General features: G+C 37.8%; 1 protein-coding gene across 1 annotated transcript in view; it reads left to right on the top strand.

The window, feature by feature from the left end:
- The window catches only part of Bap170 (Brahma associated protein 170kD), a 557,627-nt gene extending 545,900 nt beyond the window's left edge, over positions 1 to 11,727 (top strand). The window contains exon 21 of the mRNA XM_090388941.1: positions 11,394 to 11,727. Within this exon, the coding sequence (XP_090245067.1) occupies positions 11,394 to 11,502 (109 nt within the window). The 3' untranslated portion in view covers positions 11,503 to 11,727. The remainder of the gene's footprint in view (positions 1 to 11,393) is intronic.
- Positions 11,728 to 15,897: the final 4,170 nt, after the last annotated feature.

Genomic DNA, 15,897 nt, shown 5'->3' with positions numbered 1-15,897 from the left:
CTCTTTATTAACTTAAGTGGATGGATGGATGGCACACATTTAAAAAGGAAAACTACCATGTGACAGAACCGAGTGTGATGTGACAATGTTCACAGAAGTGGAGGGGATTAAGAAAAAGAAAGGATTGGATTAATAAAGACACTTTACCATGTGAAGTATTGGAATGGGAGGACAATTATTACAATAGACCTAAACAGTCTAAACTACCTAGTAATTGGCAACATTTTTGGTTTCTGTGTTGAAACCTGTCTCTGGGCTTGGATTTTTGGTTCTATATATATATATATAGAGAGAGAGAGAGATGTAACAAACTAATTAACATAAAAACAGGTAAAAATAAAGAATAAGAAATAAAAATTGATAAGGCAAGCATCAGAGGCAGCAAAATAGCATAATCCTCTGCATGTTGCATATTGTATAAAACAGGAAAAATAATAGTAATAATAAAACTTTAGCCAGCAGTATGGCAAACCAATAGAGCGAAAAATAGATCGAAATTAAAGACGTAAATGAAAACAGTGGGGAGGGGGAAAAGGTAGTAAGACAGAAAGTATTGTAGAAGTTACGCTCCAAATAATAGAATAAAAAATTGAATTAGATACATTTTAACAGCACCAGGTCCAAATTGCATGAACTATCACTATTAACAGAGTCAGAAACCAACTACAATACAAAATTAAACTAAATAAACAAAAAATAGACTGACCATTATGCCCCATCTCGTCGGAGGACCACGAGGCCAATAATGGTCAGAGAATCGCAGCATTTCAAACACTGGACAAATCGTCGCAGAGGTGAGTCGTTCAAAAGATCAGCCCCCTATCCAATTGATAGATCAACACGCCAGTGCAAAGGATTTGAACAGTGGTTGTCCTTATGCTGTAAAAATATAAATAGGATAGATAATAGCACTAATATGGAAACAATGTCTACTGCAGGCATTGTCTGCAGTAGACGATGAGGAAAATTTTACTTTAAGAGACTTTTGGAAATCTTACAATATTTACCACACCATCTGAAATATTAATAAGTCCTTGGCTGAAATTATAAACGTTCCTTAAATGGCGTGTGGAAGAAAATATGCCCACGGCATGTGAAAGGATTCGAAGGGTATGAAAAAAGACAAATCATGTGAAGAGGTTACAGATAAGATTGTAAAGGTTGCAGAGCTACTTCAGTTGGAGGTTGTTGCATTAGCAAGGGCACATGATGCAAGAAAGCAAGCTTATATAGCATCAGCCAAACCCTCCCCCCCCTTCTCATTTCACTCATTCATCCACTCCAAATGTTTGTCTAGTTCTGCCTTGAATCTGTTTAAGCTATCAACTTCTACAACAACAACAGATGGAAGTTTGTTCCAGCAATCAACCACCCGCTGTCTAAAGGCAAACTTTCGCACATCTATCCTACAACTGTCTTTCCTCAATTTGAATTTATGCCCTCTCAGGCGATTATTCTGAGCAAGAGGTAGAATCCCATTAGCATTGAGCATGCTCAAACCATTCAAGGCTTTATACACCTCGATCAGATTACATCGCAGGTGCCTAGTCTCCAGTGTCTGGAGACTGTTCTATAATTTGCAAAACTTAAGCCTTTCTTTGTAAGAGCAACCCTTCGTTCCAATAGCTCTACATCCTTCTTAAAATGAGGCCTCCACACCTGTATACAGTACCCAAAGTGTGGCCTGACCATTGCCTTATACAAGGGGATAATTACCTCCTTATCCTTGCTAGAAAAATTCCTATATATCATTGACAAAACACCATGGGCTACTTTTGCACACCGTCTGCCTGCACAATTACACCCAGGTCCTTTTCACTCTCTACCTCTGTCGGAGTAGTACCACACAGTTGATAAGTTACTCTGGGGTTACTGCTTCCCATATGCAATACTTTACATTTGTCAATGTTAAACATCAGTTGCCACCTCTCAGCCCATCTACTCAAATTTTCTAGATCCTGTTGCAACAGTGTACTGTCATTAGTTTCATTAACAACCCTGCCAACCTTTGCATCGTCTGAAAACTTGGACATTAAGCCTGATATACCATCATCAATATCATTAATGAATACAGAAAAACAATAATGGATCCAACACTGAACCCTGGGGGACTCCACTAATAATATTAGTCCACGAAGAGCAGTGTCCATTGATTACCACTCCTTGTCTTTTGCCTCCAATGCCACACTGCTCCAATTTCTGCAGCTATCTTCCATGTGAAACAGTATCAAAAGCCTTTCTAAGGTACAAATGTATGATATTAAAATTATTCTTTACATCCAGTTCCTTTGTGACGACATCATAGTATCCAATCATATTGGTCAGACAAGATTTCCCCTTAACAAACCCATGCTGTGTCCGAGCTATAACTGAAGTCTTGTCTAGATAATCCTGCAATGCTTCTTTCACCAGTGCCTCCATTGATTTCCCTGGAAAAGAAGTTAAACTAACAGGTCTGTAATTACCTGTCTCCCTTTGATCCTCGTTTGTGGATTGGGGTCACATTTGCACATTTCGAGTCCATGGGTACCTCCCCCGAAGCTGTCATAATTATAGCTAAGGGTTTGTTTACTTCTTTTGCTGCCTCCTTTAATATAACTGGATAGATTCCATCCACCCCAGGTGCTTTCTGGCATTCCCCTCCCTGAATAACTCCTCATGTGTGAATGTAGATGTAAAATATTCATTTAGTTTGTTTGCTACCTGAGCAGGACCATCAACAGTTGAACCATCGATATCAAGTGGACCAATCTGATTCATCCCCTTCCCTCTAGAGTTTACATAAGTAAAGAATTCTGTTTTATTTGCATCCTTTGCCAAAAATTTCTTGTAATTTTCATTTGCCTGTCTAACCTCCTTTGTGACTTGGTTACAGACCACCTTATATCTATCATAGGCTTCAATGTCACCCTTTAATTTTTATGTATCCTGTGCATTTTTCTTCTCTGCCATATGTCTAATTAGTTCATTTGACATCCATTTAGGCCTAAATCTTGAACAATATTTCTTTGTTGATATGAAAAGCCTAGTAGCTTCCATGATTAATTCTTTGAATGCTTCCCATTTTAAATTTGCTGTTGGTAACATCATCAGTTGGTTCCACTGTATAGAATTTAAATACTGTCTCAGACCACCATAGTCACCTTTACGAAAGCAGAACCCTTCCCTTTACCCCTGATGGTAGTTAACTCTTTGATTAAATCCCAATTTAGCACACTGTGATCACTGCCACCTAGTGGTTAGCATTAGCATTAGTAGAGGCATTTGATGCAAGGAAGCAAGCTTATGCAGCATCAGCCAAAAAAAAAAATAAATAAATAAAAAATAACCACTTCCACTTCACCCCTCTGTTCATTCGAAATACCTGTCCAGCTGAGCCTTAAACTTATTTAGGCTATCAACTTCCACGACAAGGGATGGACGTCTGTTCCACCAACCAACCACCCGCTGGCTAAAGGCAAATTTCCGCACGTCTATCCTACATCTGTCTTTCCTCAATTTGAATTTATGCTCTCTCAGGTAATTATTCTGAGCAAGAGGAATAATCCCATCAGCATTGAGCATGCTCAAACCATTCAAAGCTTTATACACTTCTATCAGATCACCTCGCTGGTGCCTAGTCTCCAGACACTGTAATTTGCAAAACTTAAGCCTTTCTTCGTAAGAGCACCCTTTTGTTCCATTCACTAATCTTGTTGCCCTTCTCTGTACTTGTTCCAGCAGCTCTACATCCTTCTTGAAATGAGGCCTCCAGGCCTGTATACAGTACTCTAGGTGTGGTCTGACCATTGCCTTATACAACGGAATAATCACCTCCTTCTCCCTGCTAGAAAAATTCCTATATATCCTTGACAATACACCATGAGCTACTCTTGCAGCCCATCTGCACTGCTCAGAGAACTTCATATCTGCCTGCACAACCACACCCAGGTCCCTTTCATTCTCTACCACTGTCAGTGTAGTACCACAGAGTTGATACGTTGCTCTGGGGTTGCTGTTTCCCATATGTAGTACTTTACATTTGTCAATGTTAAACTTCATTTGCCACCTCTCAGCCCATCTGCTCAACCTTTCCAGATCCTGTTGCAGCAGCATAGTGTCAGTAGTGTCCTTGACAACCCCGCCAACCTTCATATCGTCTCCAAACTTGGACATTAAGCTTGATATACCATCATCAATATCATTTATAAATACAGAAAACAATAATGGACCCAATACTGAACCCTGAGGGACTCCACTAATAACATTAGTCCACGATGAGCACTGTCCATTGATTACCACTCTCTGTCTTCTCCCCCTCAACCACCCGTTTATCCATAGCAGCAATTTGCCTCCAAGGCCACACTGCTCAAATTTGTGCAGCAGTCTTCCATGTGCAACAGTATCAAAATCCTTTCTAAGATCCAAGTATATAATATCAAAGTTATTCCCTTCATCCAGTTCTTTTGTGACTGCATCATAGTATCCAATCAAATTGGTCAGGCAAGACTTCCCCTTAACAAAACCATGCTGTGTCCGAGCTATAACTGAAGTCTTGTCTAGATGATCCTGCAGTGCTTCTTTAACCAGTGCCTCCATTAATTTTCCGGAACAGAAGTTAAACTCACAGGTCTATAATTACTTGTGTCAGCCTTTGATCCTCCTTTGTGAATTGGGGTCACATTTGCACATCTCCAGTCCATGGGTACCTCCCTTGAGTCCAAGGAAGCTCTCATAATTATGGCTAAGGTTTGTTTACTTCTTTTGCTGCCTCCTTTAATATAACTGGATAGATCCCATCCACCCCAGGTGCCTTTCTTGTGTTTATCTTGAACAATTTCTCCTCCACTTTACTCTCAGTTATTACAAGATTCTCTAGCTTACTACCAGAGTTGAATTCACCTCTGGCATTCCCCTTGCTGAATAACTCCTCGTGTGAATATCGATGCAAAATAATAATTTAGTTTCTTAGCTACCTGAGCAGATTCATCAACAGTTGATCCATCGATATCAAGTGGACCAATCTGATTCATCCCCTTCCTTCTAGAGTTTACATAAGTAAAGAACTCTTCGCTGTTTTTCTTTGCATCCCTTGCCAAAGATATCTCGTAATCTGCCTTCGCCTGCCTAACATCCTTTGTAACTTGGTTACAGATCAACTTGTATCTATCATAGGCTTCTGTGTCACGTGTTAATTTGTATGTATCCCATGCATTTTTCTTCTCTGCCACATGTCTCATTAGTTCATCTGACATCCATTTAGGCCTAAACCTTGAACAATATTTCTTAGTTGGTATGTAAAGCCTAGTAGCTTCCAAGATAAGTTCTTTGAATGCTTCCCATTTTGAATTTGCTGTTGGTAACATCATCAGTTGGTCCCACTGTATAGAATTTAAATACTGTCTCAGTCCATCGTAGTTGCCTTTACGAAAGCAATAATCCTTCCCTTTACCCCTAATTGTAGTTACCTCTTTGAGTAAATCCCACTTCAGCACACTGTGATCACTGCCACCTTGTGGTTCATTTATCTGCAGATTCTTAATGCATGAAGAATCACTACTGATAATCAAATCAAGAGTATTACTCCCTCTAGTTGCCTCCCAAACATGCTGATGTAGAAAACAATCATCCAATAAATCCACAAAAGCCTTGCTAGTGTGTGAGTGACCAGCCCCCAAATTCCAGTCAATAAATCCCCCATTATAAGACTCTCTGATTTACTGGCCCACCCTATTTCCCTGTACAGTTTCTTATTATACTCATCAGAGTCATTAGGCCTATAGCACACTCCTACTCTCAATTTTGATCTCCCAATGCTTATGTCACACCAAACTGACTCAACACTGCACTGTCCAGCGATGTCACTTACTTGGATTTTATGTATTTCTTAACTAATAGTATGACCCCTCCTCCCTTTCTATCCTGTCTATCCTTTCTGTAGACATTGTACCCCCTAAATTCCAGTTCTGGATTCCTTATATCTGTGTGACATCACGTCTCTGAAATCCCAACAATATCTGCCTTTGATGTTTTGAGCAATACCTCAAATTCATCAAATTTATTTACTAAACTCCCAGCATTGGTGTACACGCAAGTATACATGCACCTGTTCTTTTTCTTAGCTACCCTAACACAACCCATGTGTTTACTTGTACCCCCAATGATTCCCAGCAGTCTCTGAAATATCCTGCATCTTATTTTCCAGGCTGCTGCTCATTCCAATAGAAGCAGTGCAAGAATCACTTTCACCTCTGCCAGTGTCTACTGTTAATTTATTAGTCCTTGTATCCCCCAATCTAGCAGTTTTCCGACCCACCTAACACTGCCTCGATAGCATCAGCAAACATTCTTGCACCCTTCCTATTTAAGTGTATCCCATCCCTGTAGAAGCAGTCTATCCTGTTAACAAGTACAGACCAGGCTGAAAAAAATTCTACCCCTTGAGCCTTGCACAATCTTTCTAGGGCCGAATTGATCGACAGGGCTCTCATCATATACTCCCTCCTTTCGTGTCTGGGCAGAATTGCAGACACTTTCAAATTCGACCCTAATTCACGGATTTTTTTCAACAGTGACCTGTACTTGTTAAGTAATTCCGCCGGTCTCCTACTCTTAATATCATTAGTGCCAACATGTAAAACTATATCACCTTTTGTGCCCTTAAAAGATGATATCCGCTCTACAACGTCATCAACCTTTGCACCTGGCAGACATACCCTGGTCCTGTTCCACCTATCCTTTTTACAAAGCATGTTTCCCGTTTCTCTGACAGTAGAGTTACCAACAACTACTAGTTCCTTTGGGACCAGTGCATTCTGCCTTGGGGGCTGCCACTGTGTTGCGTGATGACCAAGTGCAAGCTCTGGCATTGGTGTGGGCAGCTAAGAGCTTGATGGTCCCCTCACTTTTAATCCTTCGAGGGCATCCACCCTGTCCTTCAAGCTCTCAGATAGGCCCATAACAATGCTGAGTTATCGCTGATTTCCTTACACTCCTTGCATTGCGCACACACAAAGACATCCCCCATGGCAGTATCATGTCCCGTACCCGACTGCTCCACAAACATCAAGCAAGTAGTGCATTTTAAAAGGCTGTGATTCAGAGGGAAACTGCCCCCCTCAGTTCTCCCCTGAGCCACAGCACTCCCATTAGCTTGAGCCTTTTGCTTTGCTGCTCTGGTTTGAGTCATGATTTCGATTTAATTTCAATAAAATTTCAATTTCGGTACAAAATTAAAACCCTAAACTTGTATCCCAACACAGTTATAACGCTATATTTATGTTTCAGTATCGAGTGTTATCTACTAAATCCCTTTATATAACTTCCGTATCAAGTTAAGTATTAATTATTTATTTTTCTAATTATTTATGTTATGTAACCTAACTCGTTATATGTATAGTTAAAAGTACAATTTGATTGATAATGAAGTTCAACAAGATTAATAGATTTTACTGATTAATTGACAATATTATGTACTATACTATACTATATTAAGCTTATGCTATCTAGTTCGAGATATTTTGTAATGTGTAACAATGACGGCAATTTAAGAACGGTAAACACGTGGATTTGATACCCTTACCGATACTAAGTAATACCTACAAAATCTCTATCTAAGTTACTTTAAACTAAGTATCGTAAATAGGAATATAAAGCTACTCTAGAAAATAAGTTAATATGCCAATTTAAGCTAATAAAACAGAAAATAAATCAGAAAAAACTTCTCTGTTCCAGGAGCGGCAAAAGGCTATGTCCGCACAGGCTACTCTCGTTCTAATTGTGCTGGTTACTTTATCTGCAGATTCTTAATTCATGAAGAATCCCTACTGATAATCAGATCAAGAATATTATTCCCTCTGGTTGCCTCCCAAACATGCTGACGTAAAAAACAATCATCCAATAAATCCACAAAATCCTTGCTAGTGTGTGAGTGACCAAATCACAAATTCCAGTCAATCTCTGGAAAATTAAAATCCCCCTTTATAAGACACTCTGATACTGGCCCACTCTATTTCTCCGCACAATTGCTCATTATACTCATCAGAGTCATTAGGCCTATATCATTTTTCCTTTCCCAGTGCTTATGTCACAACAAACAGACTCAACATTGCATTGTCCACCAACATCAATTGGATGCACTTCCTTAGATTTTGTGTTTCTTAACTAACGGCATAACCCCCCCTCCCTTCCTGTCCTGTCTATCCTTTCTGCACACATTTTACTCCCCAAATTCCAATTCTCCACTGCTTATGTCTGTGTGACACCATGTGTCTGATATCCCAACAATATCTGCCTTTGATGTCTTGACTAGCACTTCAAACTCATCGAATTTATTAACTATACTCCTAGCATAGGTGTACACATGCACCTGTTTCTACTCTTAGTTACCCTAACACAGCCCATGTATTCACTTGTGCCATTATGACTCCCAGCAGTCCTGGAAATCCCCATTGCTTTGCTTTCAGGCTGCTGCTCAATTGCATTTCAATAGAAGCAGTGCAAGAATCACTTTCAACTCTGCCAGTGCATACTGTTAATCTATTAGTCTGTGAATCCCCCCAAGCTAGCAGTTTTCCGACCCACCTAATTCTGCCTCGAAGCATCAGCAAATCTTCTTGCACCCTTTCTATTTAAGTGTATCCCATCCCTGTAGAAGCAGTCTCTCCTGTTAACAAGCACAGACCAGGCTGAGAAAAATTTTACCCCTTGAGCCTTGCACAATCTCTCCAGGGCCAAATTGATCGACAAGGCTCTCATCATATACTCCCTCCTATTGTGTATGGGCAAAACTGCAGACACTTTCAAATTCAACCCTAACTCACAGCTTTTTTTTCAACTAACAAAGAACTTATTGACTTGCCGGCAGCAACAGTGAAAGAAGATAATGCTGACAAAGCTCACTATGAACCAAATGAGGAGCTGAGATGCTTCATCGCCAGAGAGATGGCAGTGGCATTTCGGGAAATTTTGCAGTGGTGAGGTTTGAGAAGATGGATCCTGACAGCAAATGATTCTTAAAAGTTAACAGAGGACGAATGATATGCTTGCTTTCTTGCTACAAAGAAATCTACGATGAAAAGAAAATAAAGCCACCTTCTAAATCTCTACAGCCCTCAACCTCTGCAGCGGCATTCTTATGAGCTGAAGATGTCGATTCTGGCAGCGATGCTCGAGGTAAAATTACTGACGTTGTACCTGTCTCCTCTCTTTTTTGTAATTTTTCCTGTACATAAGATAAAATATAGAATAAATACAATAAATAATTCTATTCACATGTTTGTCAAACATTTCTTTTTTGATTCAATCAATTCAGCGAGTACAGTTGACTGCTTGTCAAGCATGGGGGAAATTCTGACTTACATAGAGTTCCATGGAACGCAACTCTTAAGTTAATCGGGGAGTGGCTGTATTTGTCAATTTTTCGTGTGTGTGTGTGTGTGTGGACTCTATGGATCACTAGACGGAAGGGGGTGAATCAGATAGGTCCACTTGATATTGATGATTCGACTGTTGATGATCCTGCTCAGATAGCTGACAAACTGAATGAGTATTTTGCATTTACATTCACACACGTTCTCCCCAGGATGTATCAAATGGGTGCACCTCCCAGCGAATTTAACTGACCACCCGGCTAAAATTTAAGCGATTCTCGTGGTACCGTATGGTACTGATCTCGATCAATAGAAATTCAACCATACTTTGCGATCGAGGTCAATGCAACGGGAGCAGATGCCAATCTACTTGGAATTGTGATTGGATGCGGAAATATCAGTAGAACTCAGTTTTCTAGTAGCCTACCTATGCAGTAATAAGCCCTCCTACTATCCGGCCATAGAGTTGACGGCATGCAACTATCATGTAGTTCAATGCTGTGAATCCAGATTACTGAGAATATTGTCATGAGCTTTATGTTGAGCGATCAGATGCAAGTCAGTTGACGGCGTCAATATGATGGTTGAATTCTGCAATTCACTGAGTCGACTCATGTTCACTTTTGTTATTCAAATCTTTCAGATACTTCTTGTGTCGTCTCAGTCAACTCACTCACTCTGCAGCCATCATCCTAACCTCTACTAATGCTAATACTAAATCCGAGGGTGCAAGGTCAAGAATAAGCAGGATGCAACAATATTTCAGTGTTTCCTGGCACGTCGACAACATCTCATGTGCACGTTGTGCCTTTACCTCCTCCTGGTTAAAGAGTCAGAAGTCTGGGAACCCAGTCCTCTGGCATCATGATATCTGAAGTGCTTTCACCAGCACTGTTTTAATCCTGAGACAATTTGACTGCAGTGTTAGATTATTAGGGCATTATTATCATTGATAAATATAAAAAACAATGGGCCCATCACCAAATCCCAAGTTAAAAAAGTTGCAGCATCTAAGTTCTGTTTTCAAGCTTTTTATTTTCTAAGCTGTAGAGTTAGTACTTCATTCTTAAGAAAATTAACCCTGAACTCGAATATGTCAGATAGTAATGACACTTACTGTAGATTTTACAAAATTCTAAAAATTCAGTCTTCAGAGATATGCATGTGATTTTTTTTTTTTTCCATAACCTAGTTTATGTAACTGATAATGATGCAAATATATTATCATCATTAAAAAGTGTTATGTCTGAACTATTCTACACATCTATAAACAATTTTGCATCACACACCGGCGCCTCTGTAGCCAAGTGGGCAGGAGCAGCAGTGCATAGCACACACGCTTCTTGATTAGACCGGAGTTCGAGCCCATGACCACCACATATCCCCGGAGCAATATGGCCTTAGTTGCTAATGCTCTTAAAAACTAAATAACAAACAAACAAGCATCACACACTTTTGAATTTAAACATGTATAATATACAGATAACTTCTTAAATTTAGAAAATACAGTAAACACTAGAAATCCCTTACTAGATATTTTAACCTGGTGATGGCACCCAAAATGTAACAAAAACAGTGGTGGTTCACCCGACAGGTGACCAACTTTCTTTTTAATTTCCTGAAATTATTTGGGGATTTTTTTTTTTTTTTTTTTGCATTCTGCTTTGGAGAATATTAATATTTCATCTTTTCTTAATGGTTTCAATATTTATTTTATTCAACTTTTTATTAAAATATAAATTTAATTATTTAAGAAATGCACTGTTTTTTACACATTTATTTTAAAAAATTATGAAATATATATTTTTATATATTATGAATATTTAAAAAACAAAAACACATTTTAGACATGAATCTATTAGATTTTTCCATTTTCTACTTTAAAAGATTGTTAAGAGGTCTGAAAATTTTAAGTGTGCAAATTCATGTATATTTCTGATTATTGTGTATAAACACTTTCAATAAATTATAACTTTATGTATACTGTTTTCATTTATGCTAGTATTCTGCTAGTCTTACGCTAGTTTTCATTTATGTTTTCAGTTATGCTAGAAGATATGAACCAGAGTTAGCTTATTTAGCTATGTCTTCAATAGAATCTTCACGGACCATAGCACAGTGCCTCTCAGAGTTGGCTAAACCTCATGAATGATTAAAAATACCTGGTGAGTTGAACTTGTGCCATGATTGAGCTTACATTGGCTATTATCTAGTTGGTGAATAAAGGATCAGTGTGCTTTGGCACAGGAAGTGCCCTGTGTGTGTGTACATATATTTATGTGTTGTGTAATCCCAGCACCTCACTGTACTACCCACAGGGTTAGCATATCATCCTGCCAGCCAGTCCAAGGCTGTGTGTTCCCACTGTATACAGTGTAGCGATGGAGCAGTCTCTGGCAAAAAAAAAAAAAAAGAAAAAAAGAAAAAAAAGAAAAAAAGAAAGAAAGAAAGAAAAAAAAAGGACTATAATGCAATTAATTTAAATGTTTTAAATGTATTTAAAGTCTTGTTATTGTATACTTTTTTCTTACCTTTGACTGTAAAGCCAAGGTGTTTTGAAGAAATTTTATATGCATACCAGAGAACTATTCTGATTTGTGTGTGTGTGAAACCTGTCACACACACAAAGATACTTTTCTGTGTAGATACTGTGTATGACAGTCTGTCTGTATTACAAGGACCAAGGCATCACAACACCAGTAAACTCAGGCTGAAAAGTTGGTGTATAAAGATATTGAACTAACTGTTGAAATAAATCAGTACAAAGTTGTACATCATTCATACATCCTTATGGATGTTCCACTGTGTATATTACCTCTGACAACCATTGCCCTGTATCATTGGAGAAAAAGACCTGTTTTTTCTATTATGATTATTTGTACTATCATTGATATAAGGATCGATAGAATTGGCAAAAAAAACTATGTAAAATGACGACAGCCAGTGTAAAGATGTGTGGCAGTTTGGCATTCCATACAATCATTACATTTATTTTGTAATATCATATCATCCTGTTTAAAATGTTTCCGTGTAATTTATTTGTCATCTTCCTTTGTCAAAATTTATCAGTGCTTTTGTATGTTTATATGTATTTCTGCTTTTTTTTTTTTTTTTTTTTTCTCTCATCAAAGGGAATACCACCAATTCATTAGCAGCAAAATTATTTAAATAAAGACATAGACAGTATGCATTTCATTGTTGCCATTTTTTATGAGGCTGTTTCACAAATCGTCTACTGTCTTGAGTGTATTGTATTAAATAAAATGTAGGAATAATAAAAGTTTCTCCATGTTTATAGATGTTAAAACTTACAAGCCTTTTTTTTAGGAAAATAAAAGTTTATTCTGTGTTGTTTTCTATTACTGTACATTACCTAGAATGATATGAGAAACTCACACAAGATAATATAGGGTTTCTGTCAAAGAATACGATATGCTAGAAATAATATAAGTAGAGTGACACTACACTGCATGAAATCAATTCATTTATTATAAAAGACTGCAAACCATACATTATCCTGAGTTTCTGACCACAAAACAAAATTATAAAACTTGCATTAAAACTGACCCCTGGTGGCCTTAATGTGAATATCTAGCCATATTCACAGAGCATGAACTGAGAACAGTATTTGTCTGTAAAGCAAGTTCTGTCTAAGCAGATAACCATTATGGGATTATTAAATATCTATCAGTCAGAAATTTATAAACTGCTTTTTCTCTACAAATTGTATGGACTTCTGCTATAAAATGGTTCTTGCCTTCCTTATGCCAGAAGAGGATCTAGTATTCTTAAAGCTCTGACCAGCTGCTTGTACAAGATCTCAAAAAAATAGCCAGTGCTCACCTTATGTTGTATTTTGAAGTAAACTCTTTTTCTGAGACAACTCCAAAGGAGCAGGCTGACACTTAACCACCTAATCTGATTTAAATGTCTATTCAGTGGGGGTGTTTTTTACCTCAAATGTGTGTACTACAGTGTCCCGGCATTTTCATTTATATGGGAAAAGTGCATGGCATGGTACAAATTAAAAATTTAGTTATAAATTCTTCATTAAAAATTGTGCATAAATGTTGCAATCTATTAGCAAAATATGAAACATTTTGTTATATTCTATGAATTAAAATGTGTTTCAGAAATAAAATTTCTATTCTGTTTTCTGTCCGCTGAGACTATAATGTTTGTTATTATTATTGGCACTTCTACCCGAAATGTCTGAAGAACAAACAGTGAATTGTCTCTGCCATATCTAATGATTTCAACATATTAAACCTGCTTATGTAAGTTGTTGGTTAATTTGACCAATTAACTGATGTGCCACGTTTTACTTGAAATGCAGTCAACAACAATTGCTCCAATTTATGTGCTCTGTTGGGAATTGACACAACTGTAAACTAACTTCCAAATTTATTTTTTTCTATGATTGTGTGGCATCTTGTTTAACCAGGTGCTTGAATGGTTAATTTTATGTGGAATGGTTGTGGCAGTACTGCAGTCATTGGATCATATTGGGTAATCATATGGAATCATAAAAACCATGGTGTATAAGAGCAAAATGAACACAACAGATGAACTTGAATGAATGTTTGTTGTCATCAGACATTAGCAGTTCTTAAGGCAGTATTAGTAGTGACAAATAATGCAAGGAATCAAGTACACATCATCTGTATGTTCCATCTAATTTGTCTAATCCTTAAGTTTATTCAAACAAGTCATTTACACAACAATGGAATGAAGTTTGTTCCAATATTCAGTTATCCGACTGAAAGCAAACTTTTGCTAATGAAACCTGCAACCATCCTTTTAATGCAATCGACATTTAGTTTACTGAGATTAATTAGTATTCATATCAATAGTGGCAAATAATGCAAGAAAGAAAGCTTATGCAGCATCATCCAAAAGAAAAAAAAAAATCCCATTTCACCTATCCATCCCAACTAATAGTTCGTCTACTTCTTCCTATCCATTTCCACAACAATGGATGGCTGTTCCAGCAATCAACCACCCATTGGCTGAAGGCAAACTTCCACACATCTATTTTGAAACCACCCTTGCTCAATTTTAATTTATGTTACCTGATGTGCATAGTCTGAGCAGTCAGAAGAATACCATCAGCATATCAAATTCTAAAGAAGCTAAATGATTTTTAATAACAAGGGAAATTGTTCAAGGTAAATGTAAATGTTGCCTTGTGTGGATAGAATTCATCCATTAGTAGTAGGGGAGAGCAATAGAGGTAAGCAAACCTTATCCATAATTATAGAACAATTTTGAATTAAGGAGTACGCTATGCACTGAAGGCGTGCAGATGTATCACCAATTCGCAAAAGGAGATCAAAGAGTAATGTGAGTAATTACAGACTTGTAAGCTTGACTTATGTTCGAGGATAAATAATTAAGTCACTGGTGACTTCAGATATTTTCACGGATTACCTCAAAAAGTTGGAAAAAGATCTTCATATAGAAAATTACAAAATTATGCAACTGTCCTGCACATCCACAGAAAGTCGACAATCTAAGTCCCATAATGCTCATTTTTTTGCCTTCAAACACTACAACAGTGCTACAACCAATGGATAATGGTGTGATCAGAAGTGTCAAAGCTCATGTTCATCTCCAACTGGTCTTTTGCTCGACAGAATAGACAAAGAAATTGAAATGAAAATGTCAGTTCTCAATGCTATATGCTTTGAGTGATGCATTTCACAAAGTTGCTTTCAGAACTGTTTCAAGAAGGCTGGATTTCAGTCAAAGCAAGTTACTGACGAAGATCACTTTCATGAGTGGTTGCAAAAAAGGAGTCCAGAGTATCTGAATCAACTTCCACACATCGTCAGTTGGGAGCATGTAAATGATGACATAACTTCAGGAGCTCTTACAACAGAGGACATTGTAGAAACTATCTGAATAGCAGGTGAAGAAAGCGAAGAAGAGGAAGTAGACTGAGAAAACTCCAGGCAGCCTTCATCATGTGGAGCAGCTGTTGACAGTGTAGGAACCTTCAGTGTTTTTTTTTTTTTTTTTTCGAAGTTATAGATGATACTGATGCAGAGGTGTTCAGTGCCTTAAGTCTGATTAGAAGAAAGTTGAGAAAAAAGCAGAAGACCAGTCAAATGACCCTATATTCGTTCCTGAAAATTGGATAATCACTTTTCAAAACAATCGGCTCTTTTTAGGACCACAAATAATTTCCATACGTAGGTGAATCTTTTACAGGTAGCAATTCACGTTTGCCTATGGTTCCCACACTTCTATTGTTCCGAACCACCTAACAAGTACTGGTATAATGAGTACTCGAATACAGTGAGCACACCTTGCGGTCCAGTGAAACTTGTTATAAACGAGTTCAACTGTAGTTATTTGTTCCTTTGATCATTTTCTCATCCGATTGTATCCTACTGCTCTGCAATGATGTTCTGGCTCTGTGAGTGGTTTGAAATCTTGGCTATTCATGGGAGAGGTGGTCAGCCTGTATTTTGCTGGATTTCTTGTAGATTGGTCGGTACCTTTCTGGTAGGGGATTCCTTCAGTAAGAAACTGGGATTGTAGA

Source organism: Mastigoproctus giganteus, chromosome 14 (assembly GCF_048544385.1).
Source record: "Mastigoproctus giganteus isolate SK-2022 chromosome 14, ASM4854438v1, whole genome shotgun sequence".
NCBI lineage: Eukaryota > Metazoa > Arthropoda > Arachnida > Uropygi > Thelyphonidae > Mastigoproctus > Mastigoproctus giganteus.
This window is presented reverse-complemented; position numbering and strand designations above follow the sequence as displayed.